Source organism: Centruroides sculpturatus, unplaced genomic scaffold, assembly GCF_000671375.1.
Source record: "Centruroides sculpturatus isolate CEXI.00-Female unplaced genomic scaffold, Cexi_2.0 scaffold531, whole genome shotgun sequence".
NCBI classification, from domain to species: domain Eukaryota; kingdom Metazoa; phylum Arthropoda; class Arachnida; order Scorpiones; family Buthidae; genus Centruroides; species Centruroides sculpturatus.
The window spans coordinates 330,759-348,105 of NW_019384680.1; the positions used below are offsets into that span (position 1 = coordinate 330,759).

At 28.6% G+C, this 17,347-nt stretch overlaps 1 protein-coding gene across 1 annotated transcript; it reads left to right on the forward strand.

Annotated features, from left to right (window-relative positions):
• On the forward strand, positions 1-16,788 carry LOC111626951 (adhesion G protein-coupled receptor E1-like). The gene is made up of 5 exons (XM_023370491.1): positions 1-313; positions 6,390-6,539; positions 12,758-12,904; positions 14,107-14,199; positions 15,599-16,788. The coding sequence occupies exons 1-5, from the start codon at positions 250-252 to the stop codon at positions 15,760-15,762; spliced, it is 618 nt and encodes a 205-aa protein (XP_023226259.1). The 5' UTR covers positions 1-249; the 3' UTR covers positions 15,763-16,788.
• The last annotated feature ends 559 nt before the right edge of the window (positions 16,789-17,347 follow it).

A 17,347-nucleotide genomic window follows, 5' to 3' on the forward strand; every position in this document is an offset into this window, starting at 1 on the left:
ATTTGTTTTCGCGGGTGTACGAGCATTTCTTCATTCCTACCTGCTTAAGACTGAGTGAATTTGCTTGAGATTCAAGTGATTTTTCAAATAATATTTATTTCATTACACGTTGAATGTTAAGAATATCATTTTCGAATGTAGAAACGAAGTTGTTATTTTACTGAGTTTGAAGTGTTACTATGTAATAAGTGAAATCGTATATGTATCAGCAAATTCATCCACATTTTGTAAATATATCATTACCGTGTAATGATTTCGATTAAAATATTGTTTTTGTTTTCCGTTCTCCATTTTTCAAAAGTAATCTCAGTAGGTAAGTAATTTAACTATTTAATTTATATACCTTAGAAATTACATTAGTCTTAAATCAAAACCAAAACCAAAACTACACGTGGTGTGACTCACGTCAATAAAGAGAATTCCATTGTCGTAAATGTTTTTCCAGTTTTTTATCAAAATATGCAACAACGAATTATATAAACTATTATAACTATTCATTAATACATTTAATAAATAAGTAATTCAATGGAAAACTTTGATATATAATTCTTCCCAAATAAATAAGTAATTACATTTTGTAACTCGTAGTTGTTATTTAAAAGCAATCTGATGAACTTTGATTCCTTTTGTTTACTGTTGAATTATACCAGAAGATATAACTGAAATTTTTTTGTTGTTTTTGATATATTAATTAAAATTTATAAGTGTATTTTAATTATAAATCATATTATTGTAGAAAATTTGAACCCACAACGTCTGAAAGTTTTTAATGTGATTAATATTCATTAAGTACTCTACATTCAATTGATATGTATATTTTTTGGGAGTTATGTGCTTATTAGCTGAATTTGATTTATGTATGCCATTGATAACCTTTGCTGTGATAAAATAAAACTTGAAATTTATTTTATTTTATTGTTAAATAGTATACTTGCAGGTACACTTGCTTATACTGATATATCAATAGTTATATCTGTTGCCATAAAATTAAATTTGCAAACCAACTAAGTTTGATAATAGTTTCGGTTTTGGTTTCTGAAGTTTTCAAGGTTCATAGAGTGTATTTGAAATTGAAATAAATATTTTGAGAAGAACAATGGTCAGTCATTGCCAATGGCCTTAGCTTAGGTCTTCTGTATCAAAAACAGCAAAAAATAAAGTTGTTTGAAAATGGTTTTGGTTTTGGTCGAGCAGTAGACTTATCTTATAAAATTGGCTGCGTTTTTTTATGCCGTGCTTGAGAAGTGCTTTACAGCAAACACTTTGAAACCCATTTGTAAATGCAGTGCTGCAATGTAGCAAACTGTTTTTAGATGTCTGCTGCAGTGAAGACAAAGCAGCTTTTACGTCTGCTACATGTGTAAAGCAAAATGGATGCCTCCACATCGAAAATGTTTAAAGTCGTATTGTGCTCTGGAGAAAAACAAATAAATGTTACCGTAGACGAAAATACCATGAAACAATTAAGTACAGGTAAATATCTTTATATTTATATACATCCAGCTGTAAGATTTCTCATAACTGGGTCTGCAGGTTCATTATAATCATCAACAAATGCATCCTCTGTACAGTCAATATCACCTTGATTTAATGCACAAATTGTGTAATATACATGATGTCATTATGACTTGACATTGATGAAATGTTTTCCATGTCCAGATATTTCAGTCGATGGAATTGCCTTTTTAGCAGACCTATGGTTTGTTCTACCACAACTCTGCTAGAACTGTGTTTTCTGTTTTACAGTAAGATTACCATAATCTTTATATGGTACAATTAAAAATGTATCTAACAGATATGCTGAATCTCCAAGTAAATAATATTTATCTCCTAAATATCTTGAAGATTCATTTAAAAACATATTATAAATAGGGCTCTGCTGCCAAACCCAAGACTTATTGGCACTACCAGGCCAACCAACAAATGCATCAACAATTTGCATTTCTGAATCACATATTATTTGCAACAGGATAGAGTGCCTTCCTTTCCTGTTGTAATAACTCTGGCTGTCTTCCTTTGGAGTTTTTATATATATATATATATGTGTGTGTTCCATCAACACCCAATTACTTTAGGCAATGAAATAGTATGTAATTCTTCAAACTTATGAACTGTTCTTTCCAAGTTATCATTTGGCCACGTAATAAACTTGCCAATCATACGACACATTTTTTTGACAGAAGTCTATAAAGATTGTATGTGCATGACCTTTATTGACACCAAATCTGTCTCCAATACCTCTAAATGATTCTTGATTAGCAAGAGTCCAAATACTTAATAATACTTCCTTTGTAGAAGAAATAAGAGGTCGTCCTTTTTTTACTTTCATTTCTCTGTTTGAATTTTATTAATTTTATAATTTCCTATAAAAAATAAATGCATTATCAGTTAATTTAAAAATTAATAGAAAATTTAGCTTATTTTAAGTTAAAACTTACTTCTGTTGAACTTTTTGTGAGATTTGAAGTCATCCATAGAATATGAAGGTACGACGTAATCTCTTCAACGTAATTTTGTATCTTTTGTCGCTTAAATTTTTTGCCTTCATTTGAAACAGTGATGCCGATCATTAAATTTTCATAGGCTACTTCCTTTTTTTTATTCTCTTGTAATTCTTTAAATAATATGTTGCTTTCTAAAACTGAAATTAGCGAACAAGAGGCAGCATCCATTTTGCTTCAGCGACAAGCATTTGTAAAATGCCATGCAGTGGTTGCTGCTCATGATGTCATTTATGCTACATTTTTGCTGCATAAAAAAACACGGCCATTATTGTTTTGGTTGACTTACCAAAACAAACTTCAGAAACCAGAACCGAAACTATTATCACTTGTTTCGTATTATATTAATTTTGAAGTATAATTTATTCAAAACTTAATGCAAAGTGATAAGTATATGTTTGTCAATAGTACAATATATTGGCCACTAATTTACAGTAGACCTTCCCTATAAAACGGGTTCCTATAATTACGATTCCTATAAAAGTGTGAAAAAATTGCGACGGTATCCGTAAAAAATGATAAAAAAAAAACTCCTATAATTACGTAAAACGTCATCGGGCAGCTGAACTATTTTCTGCCGTCAAGTGCCACGCTACGGACAGATTACTATCATCTGTACAGTATTATATATAAATTAGGTACTGTACATATAATTATATATTAACTTAATTTATTGTAACTTTATTGTAATTATATATATATATTTCCTGCCGCGTAACACCATGCTACAGAGAGTTTAGGCTAACTATCGTCTGTACAGTATGTAAATTAGCTACCATAAGTCTAATACAGTACTGTAATTTTATACATTTCTTGTGAAAGAACATTTCTTATTCAACAGCGATTAAAATTATTTATATTAATGATGTCTCCAAAGTTCAGCGAATTTTTCGCACAAAAATAAGTTATTAGAAATCGGCCGCGGTTTGCTAAGCTGTTCCGCGACGAAAACAAGCTTGAGCAATGTCGATGTCGAATGGTGCACACTCAGTAAGTAATCCTACAATTTTTTGTTTATAGCGTAGTTTATATGGATTATTCCCAAAAAAAATATACGTATTTTGGAAATGTTGAGTCGGATTAGTCTAGAATCGATTAATTTTATGGAAGAAAACCTTTCAATCAGCTGTAGTCCATAAACTTCTCACGTGTCGGGCTGTGATTGGAAGGACTCATAAGAAATCGGATTCCTAAAGAATGGAACGTATCTATGATCTTATAGGGGGGTTGACTGTATAAGACTAAATGGTACTAGAACACCTTGATTAACAATATGGTAAACTCTATAATGAACAAAGTATTCTAGTCTTTTAAACATTCAAAATAACAACAGAACTGGTTTATTCAGAGAATGTCACACTGTATATATTCAACATACAATACTACTTTAGATTTTGAATGACCTGTTGAGGTATCATCGCATTACTGTATATACATTTAGAACCAAGTGCTTTTGGAACCTCCATACCAGTACCAGTTGACTCAATTATTAGTTTGTGTTTAGATGGAAAATGAATTTTTGCCTAGTTTCATTCAGAATAAATTACATATAAAGCAAAAAGTTTTCTCATATTTGTTATAGTATTAACTTACTAATATGATCAAAAAATATCAGGAGTGGTTTATTTAAACTCTGCATGTTCAGGAGGTTACTGTCTTTGTTTGGTAAGACTTTTATCGACATCTAGCAGAAATCCACATGTCAATATCCATTTTCATTATATACAAAACAAACATTTATAAGCACAGAAAGTGCATTAAATTTTGTTTTTGTAACAGAATTACTGCTATGAAAATGTTGCAGAAAGCCATTGGTGATGATAGTCTATCAAACACAAGTTTTTGAGAGGTACAAGATGTTCAAGGAAGGCAAAGAATGTGTCGAAGATGAATAGCTCTGATAGGCCAACGATTTGGTGCTCAATGATCATCATTTAACAATTAAGGACATTACTGAACATGTTCCCATATCATTTGGATCTTGTCAAGCAATTTTAAAAGATAATTTGGGCATGTCCCTTCTCAAATTGTCCCAAAAACATTGAAATGTTTCCAAAAAAATTGTGATCAAATGGCTGAAGAAATGCTTTCTCACAACAAATCGTTCTTAAAATGCATCATTATGGATGACGAAACATAGATCTACACTAGAGATGCCATGAATATTTGGCTACTATTTGGTATTCGGCTACTTTTTTTAATATTCGGTATTCGGCCGAATGTTGCATACTATTTGGCCAAATACTGAATACCAAATCATGAAAAAAAAAACGCACATATTACTGAAATATGTATTTTTTTTAATCACAAATTATTAAATTTAATGCTTAAAATCTATCAGTGGTAAGTTGTGATGAATGAAAACAATTTTTTCAGCATTTGTTGATAGCAAATGATTGCACTTTTCCTCATAAACTATACCTGCTTCTGAAAATAGCCTCTCTCTGTATACACTAATGCTGGGAGGCAGTAGATAAATCTTAGCAAATTCTGTCAGGCTTGGTTACTGTTTTGCGTTTGCTGACCACCACTTGTAAAGGTCTGCCATCCAATGTAGGCAAACAGTTTTCATATAAAGTGATACAAACAGTGATATTTTTTAGTAATAAGGACTATTAGTAACACAATTTGATGTAACAATGAACAAATAATGCATGTTGTGACACGATCTACTTGCGAATAAAACAAATGCGCCTGCAGTGTCATTACCGCACCCACCGCAATGAGACAGGTCGTAACCTGTCACCCTCGAAATGTACACATATTTTGTCGAACATTCAGCGCTTCGGTTGAGAGTGTAGCCGAATATTCGGTATTTGGTATTTGGCAAAATCACTATTCGTGGCATCACTACACTTTTGATACTGAAGCAGCTCAACAACGAAGTGAAGGTGCTTGAAAGGTAAAGCAAGACCAAAAAGACCACATCAAAGTCAGTCAAAAATCAAGGTTATGTTATTGTTTTCTTCAATTGTCATGGTATTGTCCATCACAAATTTCTCCCAATTAGCCAAACTTGTCAACAAAGAATATTATTTGTACAAATATACACAACTGAACCCGATATATTGGGTTGAGTCATAAATAAGTTCCGTTAGCGAGTAGGTGTAAATGACTGACTGACTGACTTTGCTGTTTCCTCCACTAAAATTTCCACTGTGTGGTCACCATTCTGAGTTAATTGATGCCATAAAATAGAATTTGCAGTGATTCCTGAAGGTGGTTCATGAAAACAGCTTTAAAGCATGTTTCAAGATTGGGAAAAATCTTGGCATAAGTGCATTGCAGTAGGAGAAGATTGCTTTGAAGGGGACAGATTAAATTTAAGTCTTGCATTTTATTGAACCACTCTTGATACTTTTTGATCATGGGAATAGTTAACTATTTCAGGAAGATAATTATAAATATTTGTGTGGCTAATTTTATTAGTTTAATTACTAATCTGTTGTATGGGATATCATTCATGATAAAGTTAACTAGAATCATTGATTGAATTGGTAAATATATTTCACTACTTAATACAATACTTTTATATCTACAAATATACATCCATAACTGTTGTAAATGATTGGGCTTTATAATTATTATATCCAAATCTAGCCTGATCATTTATGGAAGTTGTGTGTGTATATTTACTTTTATATCTGTTAGTGAATTGTCACATTTATTGATGACACTTTCAATAGCATAATTAAATTGAACAATGTGAAAAATAATGTTTGTGATAACAGAAATTTACAGATTAAAACAAAAAAAGAAAATACTTGTATATTCCCTATTTTTTATACTTTTTTTATGAAATTTTTATTTTATCTTATTATTTTTATTTTTTTATGATTTTTCTATAATTTAATTTTTATTAAATTTGTTTTTAACTTTTCATTATAGTTACTAACATTTGTAATGTGGGTGAACCTGGATATATAGCTTGTAAAGAAAAAGATGCCATATGTATAATTTCAAATACAAGAATATTTAATTATAGTTGTGAATGCAGAACAGGTTATCAGTTTAATGAAAACTCAACTAAATGTATTGGTATGATTTATTATTTTATTTCATATTCTACAAAAATTACATTAGTCCATTACTTCACCTTTTATTTATTTTTTCTAAAGTGTCTTATTAATAAAATATAGATATACACATATAATAAATTTTCTTTGTTAATTGCTTGGGCAAAGCCCAGACTTCTGGAGTAACTTTTGCACTTTTTTGTCCGATTTTTTTTTTTTAATTTGTTTAATAAAATTTTATTACCAATTTTAAACTAGTTCAGTTATAACTAATTTTATAAGTAAAGCTCAGAAGTTATTGATGATGTAATTTTTGTTTGCTAATAGATGGATTGTTTGCATGAGGTATTGTAAGAATAGGGTCAGTTTCAATATACCTCCTGTCCCACTAAGGATGGCTGTTATTTATCTAGAGAATTGGTAAGATCTCCAGAATCAGGAACTTGACACCACTTAGTCAGTTTTTCATGAACTAAGATGCAAATTAACTAATAAAATTTAATGCCGGAAATATAGGAGGGTCTAAGTTGAATCGTTGATAATGTGGGCTGAAAATGAAGTTAAGCAAAAATGAATCAAATGTGATAATAATTAATTTTAAAGGATATATTTATTAAGCATGGATGAACAAATTTATAGTACAAATGAACTAAATTCTAAATAAAATATAACATTTAGGAAAAAACCTCTAAATATAAATGATTTCAAGAGGAAATAATTTGAATAACTATCCATTACTTAGTTCCTATTCTGTGAGAGAGTTTACAAAATATTACCTGTGTTACATATATAGGCCTACTTGATGTTGAGCATTGAAATTCTTGGAATGAGACATAAATTTAAATATTCTTTCTACTATCTTGTCATGTCTCAGTAGGAGAATGATTGAGAGAACTGAAGAATCGGGAGCACATGATTAGAGAACTGGGGAGAGGGAATGAGAGAGAGAGAGCATTTGGAAGTGACCTATCACTTTTTATATGAAAACTCCATCCAATTGGATTATTTGAAATAATCTCTCCAAGCCCTACATGTGATGGCAGTCGGGTGGTCATGTGGATAGTGTGAGAGAAATCCCACACTATCTATCACTTCTGGAAGAACTGAGTTGTTTTCTTCCATCAAAACAGGAAGTTTCTTCTTTATAATTTGAAACTGTGTTTTGTAATTTCTTTGTTGCTCAAACACTATTAAGTGTGACAAATTTAAACACTTGGTGTTTTTTTCATCTTTATTTAGTTGATTGAGGTAGTTTAAGTCAATTAGAGTTTTATTAATCTCACTTTGTAATGTTTGAGCAACAAAGAAATTACAAAATACTGTTTCAAATTATAAAGAAAAATTTATTGATATAGAAAAACGGCAGATATCATATGAAGGGAAAATGTATGTGGTTCGACATCAAGACAATGGATACAGGGAAAGAATTCAAGGTGAGATTAATAAAACTCTAATTGACTTACACTACCTCAATCAACTAAATAAAGGTGAAAAAAATGCCAAGTGTTTAAATTTGTCACACTTAATAGTGTTTGAGCAACAAAGGAAGTTTCTTTTTCAACTTCAAAAATTTTATAAGATAGATAAAATTTCTGTGAAATAAATTTAATAAAATATTTTAACAAAATTTGTTAAAAACAATCTCGCAGCTCCAGTTTCTCATAGTATTTAGGCCAGATACCATTTTATGTTCACAATCTACTGTTTTAAAGTACAATTTATTATAGTTTGTGTTGTTGTTATAACTTTCATGCAATTATTGGCTTTTCTATCATTTTTAGTTATTTTTCCAATTCCCTTATTTTGAATGTTTAATTAAAAGTTTCATCAAAATATTTCAAGTGTATCTTCTCCCAATAGATGACATTGCACATTGTTGCTGTTTAGTATATTTTCTTCTTGCACTTCCTTAGCACGTTGCATATGCTTAAATCTTGCTTGAATGTGCAGACAGAAACAAAACTCAAAGTTTAAATAACAGTCCATTGCTAAGTGCTAACAGAATTGTAATGGTCATTCATTAATTAATTAATGCTAACCAATTAGCAAGCATTTGAACTCAAAGTATAACAAGTGCTAAAGCATCCAATGAGTCTTCATAGTGCACTTGCACATCAAGTGCATTATGCAATTAATGTGTTTTAAGATTTCATATTCATCCACTATACTTTGATTCCACTAAAAATGCCAACAGTTTGTGTGTTTGGAGACAAAATTATGAAACTGGATTGCATTATATAAATAAAAACTGAGAAATGCTTATGGAGGATGGCAGTATAATATTTTGCAATATTTGTCAGAAAAATGTTTCCATAACTAAGAAATTGTACATCAATTACCACTTAAGTCCAACAAATTTCTTTTATGATAATTTTTAATATCATTCAGTACTGTATTTATTATTATGAAAGACTAAATTATGCAAAATGCTTTTCTTTATCCAAATGTTTACAGCTGGCATTAGCAGACACTGATTCTGAAAGGTTGAAGCAATCTATGCTGATCCAGTGTACCAGTAGCAGCATATGGAACAAATATTATGATTCATGCTATGCATTTGTAGCTATATAAATTCCTTTCCAGAAATTACAAATTCTCTTTCAATTTTTGGAAAAATATACTAAAACTTTTGCTTTATAAAAGCATCTTATCAGATAAACAATGCAATTTTAAACCAAAAAAATTAGAAATGGTGGTTGTTAATTTTACTAAAATAAGGTACAGTGGGTAATCGGTTAACAAACAGTTTGGACTGCAAAGAAATTGGACAACAAACACTTTCGTGAAAGATTTTTATGTTCGGATAACAAACACCTCACAGAACAAACATCAGAAGAAGAATGTAAAATAATTAATATCAATTGGTCTTCCCTTGTTTCTGGGTGACAATTCCAAATCTTTCAGAGTGCAGATTTGGAATGGCACTCTGAAAGATTTCAATTAATAAAGTCAGTAATAGGCAAATTCTTTATCATCACTTCAAACAATAGTAAATACAAATAAATGTACAAAAACAAACATAAATTTTTCTGCTACAACAAAATTTTAATCAAGATATTCTGAAAAAATTTTAAGTATTCAGTTAAATCTTTAAAATGGTAGTAATCCAATCAATGTTTAAATGCTTGTTTTACAAGTTTAAACTTTCTATTCATATAATCATGTTTCAATTAAACCAAATTATGAAACTTAAATTACTTCAGCTGAATTTGGACATGATTCAATGGCCAAATTAGTTTAATAATTTACAGCTAAATATTTAATACAGTTTAAGTATTTATTAGAAATATAGACATGAATCAGTGTTTGGTTGTTCTAATAATGGACTGGCAATGAGACTAAAGCTCTAAAAATATATACAGGGTTCCTATGCACCTGGAAAGTTGGGGATTTTCATTAGTGTTCAGGAAAAGTCATGGAAAGTCAGGAAATTTGTCGAAAATTGTCAAAAAGTCAAGAAAAATCGAGGAATCTGTCTGCTTAGCTGCCTTGTTAATTTCATTTGCGGAATATAGCTGACGAAGTATAGCCATCTGCAGGCGGCAAGAAGTAATGCTTCAACCTTTATTATGAATATAGCAGAATCTGTTTTTCTATTGTAACATTTTTAGTATTAAAGAACACTGCTAAATGTACAAATCCATCTTTTATAAAATTTTTGTCTTACATGCATGACTGTTTTCTTTATCTGATTTTGTTGAAACCATCTTTCAAAAACATTGAGAATTTTTCTGGGATGCTTAGTGCTGAACCTTGCACAATTGCATATAATGAATTAATTTTATGCGTGTAATAAGTCTTACTTATTGTTCTGTTCTATTGTAAGAATATATTTTAAAATCACTCAAAATCAGAACTTTAAATCACATCAAATTGTTTGTTTTTAAATTTTGTTTTAATGTTTTGACAGTTAATACAAAGGTTTACTTTTACTGACAGTTGCAGGCCACTTTTAAAACTAACATTAATTGTTTATGTGAAGAATTATTATAAAATGCAACACCGAGAAGGGCATTGCTAAATTCCAGGGATCAAACAGTCCCTAATCTAAATATATAAAATTACTTGTTCTGACTGAGTGATTCATCAAAACCACTGAACCTAAAAAGGTGAAATTTTGTACACTTTTAGGATACATCATGAAAACACACACTAAGAAGGGATTTTTTTGAAATTCCCTCTTGGGGGTAGAGGAAAGGATTAAGGCTTAACCTGAAGAACGGCTTCTACTGTACTATTTCAGATGCAATTTTTTGTTTTTAACTACGTTTAGTCTTCATTGAGTACTTAGGTGTATTAAATTGATAACATTTCAGACATTGTTACAAATATTTTTATATATTTCGATTTTTTAACCAAATGTTCGAACTGTTTTAAATTCAAATTTGTTATTGCATATTGGTTCAATTATAGAATGATTGTAAACGTCCCAGAAAATTGATCAAATTGAAAATAGTTTGTTTGATTCTCAGCAATTCTCATCATTCTCAGCTGTAGGTGTTATATGACAATTACTATGGTTGTTGAAATACTGAATATAAATGGGGTTTGCTTGCAAAATCCGCACGATCGAAGTCATGGGTAACAGCTAGTATAATATACTGCCAGATCAATTAGCATTTTTAAATTTTAAACATTTTCAGATTTTAAAACTGCTTTATCATGAATTTGAGAGAATAATCTGCAACACTTTTGATAATGTACCTGGATTAAAATTTTTCCAAAATATTTTATCCCTTTCCAAACCCCCACAATTATGTTCACACCCTCAATTTGAGATAAGATGTTAATGAATTGATTTTAAAAATTGAGATCATCATTGTGATAAATAATACCAATAAATTACAAATATCATTTTTATTTTAATGATTTTTATTGTGTAACAAAACATAATTTCCAATTTCTTTCCAGTATATTAATTTTATAAAATTTATTAAGATATAAATTTACACTTTTGTAACAGACTACAGAATTCATTAATGATCAAAAAATAAATAATGGCTTTTTTCACCACTTGAAGCCATATAATTTTACAGTTGTGGATTAATAACAGATAAACTACTTTTATGTAATAGTGTTTAATTTTTATTTATAAAAATTCAGCAATTATAAAAAGATGATATTGTTAAATTTGAATAAAAGACAGCTAATTAAAATTTTTGAAAACTTTTAAAACTTGAAACAGTAATCTATTAGAATGTTCACTTCAAAACAGCTAAATAGATCAGTAAAAATTTATAATTTAATTATTTTTCACATTTATAATTTTTTACGATGTGTAATCATGTTTAAGCACAGTACAGTGCATATCACAGTACTATTTGCATATCAGAGAATATTGTTTGTTGATTTTATGCTACTTTGTTTACTAGATTTATATACAAATAATGATGTTAAAATAAAAAAGCTCATGTTTCATTTGTAAATTGCTTATTATCTCATTACATTGAAGTTGTGGATCTTATCAGACATTTTTCTACAGGATGTATATACTATATTTTTGGTCTTTTGGAACATTTCAGCTGTGTAAAAAGAAGGGATAGATATATTCAATGTTCACAGTAAGTAAAATGCTGTTTTAATTTGTTGCTATTCCATACTGTAAGAAATGTGAGGTCATGGAATTTGGACAAAGTTGGTCAGGGAAAGTCATAGAATTCAAAATAAAAATTTGAGTAGGAACCCTGAATATATATTTTATATAGTTTGTTTTACTGTCCACAAATAAACATGAGTGTTTTTGTTTTTTATAATTTTGGAAATGAATTACATTCACTAATTTACAATGAATAAATTAATCATATGAGAATTAAAAGACAATATTAAATGAAAAAGTAAAATTTTTTTCCATAATATTGCTTTTGGTTGTTATTTATTACACAGAAATATAGTTTTTGTTATATTGAAGTTTAGAAGATAAGATATTCTTCACATAATACTGGTTACAATTTCATAAAAGAAGTAAAAATATCCATGTATTAGAAGTTCACTCTGGATTTGCAAGCTCGTGGAAATAACTTTTTTTACATCTGTGAACTACTAATAAATTTGAGTCCACTGCAAACTTCTAACACATTGATGCTCTGGTTCTTTTGTGAAATTTAAAATTTAACTTACAAAAGATACCTCAGTATTGAATTTTAATTGTATTATATATTTTATTTCAAACTTCCATGTTTAATTTGAATATTTGTCTGATATCTAAAATTTGATGATGATTGATTAATTTTTCTTTAATAGAGGATCAGTGCAGTGAAGACAGTTCAGGATACAGGTTTTGTCGTGCAGAAAAAGCTAATTGTCATAATGATCCTACAAGTGAAAAAGGATATGTTTGTGTTTGTGAGCAAGGCAAACAAAGAAATCCCATTTCAGAAATGTGTGAAGGTAAAAGAGAAATTAAAGATTTAATTAATAATGCATAGATATGTTCCAATTTTAAAATTATTCTTTTTTTATAATTTGTTAACTAACAATTCTTGCATATTAAAAAAATAGCTTTCTTTTTACAAAAGTAAATAAACTAACTTTTATTGTTTAAAATTGATACATTTTAAATAAAACTTAAAGAAGATATTTGTTTGAATTATTATTATTTTTAAGAAATTATCATGTTTTATTTAATCTTTTTTTATTAAATCATTTTAAGCATAAATATTTAAGTAATTAAAGTTATTTACAATATAGTTAAAAAATTTTCTATCATTTCTGTTAAAAATAAATAAAATAACCAATTTATTATTAATCAGTAAATACATATAATTAAATTTTGAACATCATTCCATTATATCTTGTTTAATTTATTTTCATGTCACTAATGTTGTGATATAGTTAATTTGTAGAACCCAGTATTTTATTGATAGTCTTGCTTTATACAAGTAATTATCTCTAGAAGTTTACAAATTGCTTTATCATGAAATTTTTCAACAATGAAAGCAGAATTATATTAAATGGCTGTAATTTTTGTGATATTTTATTCATCTCTATTGTAAAAAAATATACTAATCATTTTAAATTATTACTAGAGAAATTCTTTTTATATTTATTGATATACTTTATTAAATAATTTTCAATTGTCTGAACAAAGTGTTGATTATTGGCTGTCTAGATAAGGTTTCTAATCAGCTAGTATTATTGTGTCTCTAAAACATAATCACACACTTGCATACTTTATTTTTTTTGTTTACAAAATGTAGTAACTAAATTTAATTTTTAACATTTGTATTTGATTTGAATTTGTGTTCAGAAAGTACCTGAGGCTCTATTTAGATGGTGAAGAGGTAAAATCAATCTACTATTGTGAGGTCAAGTTTGAATCTTATTCATATTTTTTGCTTATCTTATATCATGCTTGCGAGTTCTATTTTGTCCTATTTCATATCAGTCATATTAGATGAAATCTTAATTAGCCTGTAATGCAAGGGTATATTGTTCATAATATAGCAATAAAAATAGATAAGTTTAACTATATTGCATTATTAACTATACTTCACTTTAGTTAGTATATATTTACAAGTATTTTATTTTATTCTTTTTTTAAACAGAACAGTTTACTGTGTACTTATTTAATTATGTTTTTTAATTTGCAGAGATAGCTAATTATACACATTTTGTCACAGAAAAACCAGCTATTTCTAATACTGAAGATATTCCTATTGTAGAAAATATTCCTATTACCAAAGGTATTATTTGAATTAATTTGATTTTTGATTGCTACAAGTGTGAATAGAATAGAATTTTTTTATTTATTTATGTATTTATTTTTTTTTTCTTCTTCAAAACTAAGAAGATACAATTTGTAATTTTTAAGTTCTTATAAATTGTTTTTATAATATTAGAACAACAAAATTTAAAACTGTTCTATCTACAAATCATATTTATGTTAATATATAAGGTTATTTTGTTTAAAATTTTTAAAATTGAAGATTAAACTTGTTTTTGGAAAGTTCTCTTAGTTTTTACACATTCAATAACATGTCACTTCTCTCTATTTCTTAACATGTCCTTTCATTATTATTAAGAAAATCAGAATAAAAATATGCAGAAAGTTTTATTTGATGTATTGTTTGTAATAAATTAAATGTATTAACAATTATCATCTAATTTATAAATTTATGTAATTACATCATTGTTAAACAGGGTGGGCAAAAGATCCATAAAAACTTTTTAAACATTCATAAAATATTGAAGAATTATCAGAATGAAATGTGATTTGCATGGTAAATATTGTCAGCATGAGGGTTTTTGTTGATGGAAAAAATCACCAGTAGACGGCATTGGTGTACAAAAGACAATGACTTTCAATGTGATTTCTGATTGTGGGGGGATATTTAAAGTTTCAAGTGTTTTGATCAGGTCCTTCCACATTGTTGGAATTGAAAAATGCTATTTGCTGTGAAGTAACATCCATCCATATGTATATGCTGCACTATGCAGTTGTGGGCATTATTACTCTGCTAAATTGTTATATCCTGTGGTGAAATACTTGCTTGTCTAATAAACATGTTGAAAGTCATCTTAATTGTCATTTGCATTTCTTTTGTATGTCAATGCCCCTTATCAGTGATTTTTGGAACTAATTTTTTCCATCAACAAAAATTTCCCATGTTGACAATACTTATTATGCAAATCACATTTCATTCTGATAATACTTCCATTTCTTATGAATGTTTAAAGTTTTTATGGACTTTTTGCCCAGCCTGTATAATAAGTTTACTAACAGTTATTTCCATGTTTTGTCATTACATCAAAATATAGACATCTAAAAATATGTCACTAATTTATTTCTAGAAATTTTTCATTGTTGACAGATGGTTATTATAAATTTTTAGAATTATGAATGTTTCCTGTTTTGTTGCCATCATGGTCTTTGAAGGCAGTGTAATTAATTTTGTTTCAGCATAGACACAATGTTGAACTGAAATTAAGGGAAATGTGTCACTTGGTTAATCATGATAGTTTTCTAGGAATTGCTTAGGTCATAACATAAAACTTCAATTATATATATTTTATTATTTAAATATATAATAAAATGATATGTAAAATTGAAAATAAATGATAATTTTTAATTTTTGTTATTAGCTCCAGTTGAAGATCCTTGTTCCATGAGCAGTTGTACAAAAAACACCACTTGTATAATAATTGAAGGCAGTTATTTTTGTGAATGCAACACTGGTTTTATACCAAAACCAGACTATCAAATTCTAGTGAAGAAATGTTCAGGTAAATCCATATTTGATAATTGAAAACATTGATTAAAATATTTAGAATGCTATTATATCTGTATATTTCTCAAATAATGTTATTTTCCATTATTTATACATCTTGTGAAAATAGATATCACTAAATAAGAAAATCTCTCGACTCACTGTGTGTAAGTAGTGTTAAGAGGAAAATCAGTTGGGAGATGATAGTATGGGTCAGTTTAAACAAAAAAACTTTATATGAACATGGGTATTATTCTTAGTAATTTTGGAGATAAGCTGTTTAAAAATTACTCACAAAAGTTACTTATAATAATAGTGAATTGTGTGTGCTACTTTCACAACAAATACTCAAAAATTGAACTGTGAACCTTGCTAATAGCTCATGTCTGACAATGGAGATATCATTTCTCTGAACTTTGAACTTTTGTTGTGAAACTACACAAAAATAACGGTTTTAAATTCAAATCTGTCGAAAGCATTTGAAAACCATTAAATCTTTGAAGCTGTACAAGATAGAGCTCATTCAGCTTGCTGAAATTAATACATAAATCCTTGTTAATTCAAACTTGGATAGTTCAAAATCTTATTAGTTCATAACCATACTTTTGTCCTGGTCAGAGAGATAGTTGTACATATTAAGGAATTTGGTTAGTTTGGAATATGGTACTTTGAAATTTAAAGTGAAAATTCTGTTTGAGCTGTGATATGCATATGTTAACTTGTTCATTTAGATTGAAATGCCTCTATGCTATAAGAGAACAATAGATTAAGAACAACTCTAAAGTGATCAGTATGGCTTTGCTTTCACAGTAACATTTTGTTTTTCACATTTTTGGGTATCGCCTTACACATGGACAAATTGCTTTATTTTTTTTTTCCTCTACATAAAATATGGCTGATTTTTCAAGATTGCAAGATTGGGCTATAAGTAGCAGATTGATGTATTTATAGACTGTAGGCTACTTCATTTGGGCAACTTACTACTTTTTGGACCACTTTAAAAATAATTTAGGCTACATTTCCAGGAATTTTACCTTACTTTTTATAAAACCTATCTGACAACCTGTGAGGTTGTCAGATAGGTTTTATAAAAAGAAGTGTGGCTAAAAAGAAAAAAGTCATGTGGCTAAAAGGAAACTGACTGCACTAAAAAGTTTTTAAAACCTATCTGACAACCTGTGAGGTTGTCAGATAGGTTTTATAAAAAGAAGTGTGGCTAAAAAGAAAAAAGTCATGTGGCTAAAAGGAAACTGACTGCACTAAAAAGTTTTTAAAACCTATCTGACAACCTGTGAGGTTGTCAGATAGGTTTTAAAAACTTTTTAGTGCAGTCAGTTTCCTTTTAGCCACATGACTCTATTCCAACTATTAATTTTCTTGGTCCAATGTAATAATTAAAAATTTTGGTGCAAAAAAAATTTTTTCTATTTTTAGTGTATGGAGAGACATTGTTGTAAATAATTGGTTGTTATAGCTTTTGTATATTCCTTTTTGAACTCTGATTGGTTTTTTTCTAGTTTGAATGACATTAGGTTGACGAATAAGTGTCTCTTCAGAAAAGATTGATTCAAATTTCCTGGGAAGTACCACATCCTTTTCAACTATACCAATCAGAATCTAGAAT

Coding starts and splice junctions, on each gene's coding strand:
- LOC111626951 (XM_023370491.1), top strand. CDS start 250: ATGATTTCGATTAAAATATTGTTTTTGTTTTCCGTTCTCCATTTTTCA. Junction 314..6,389: donor TTCAAAAGTAATCTCAGTAG/GTAAGTAATTTA, acceptor TTTTCATTATAG/TTACTAACATTTGTAATGTG. Junction 6,540..12,757: donor AAACTCAACTAAATGTATTG/GTATGATTTATT, acceptor TTTCTTTAATAG/AGGATCAGTGCAGTGAAGAC.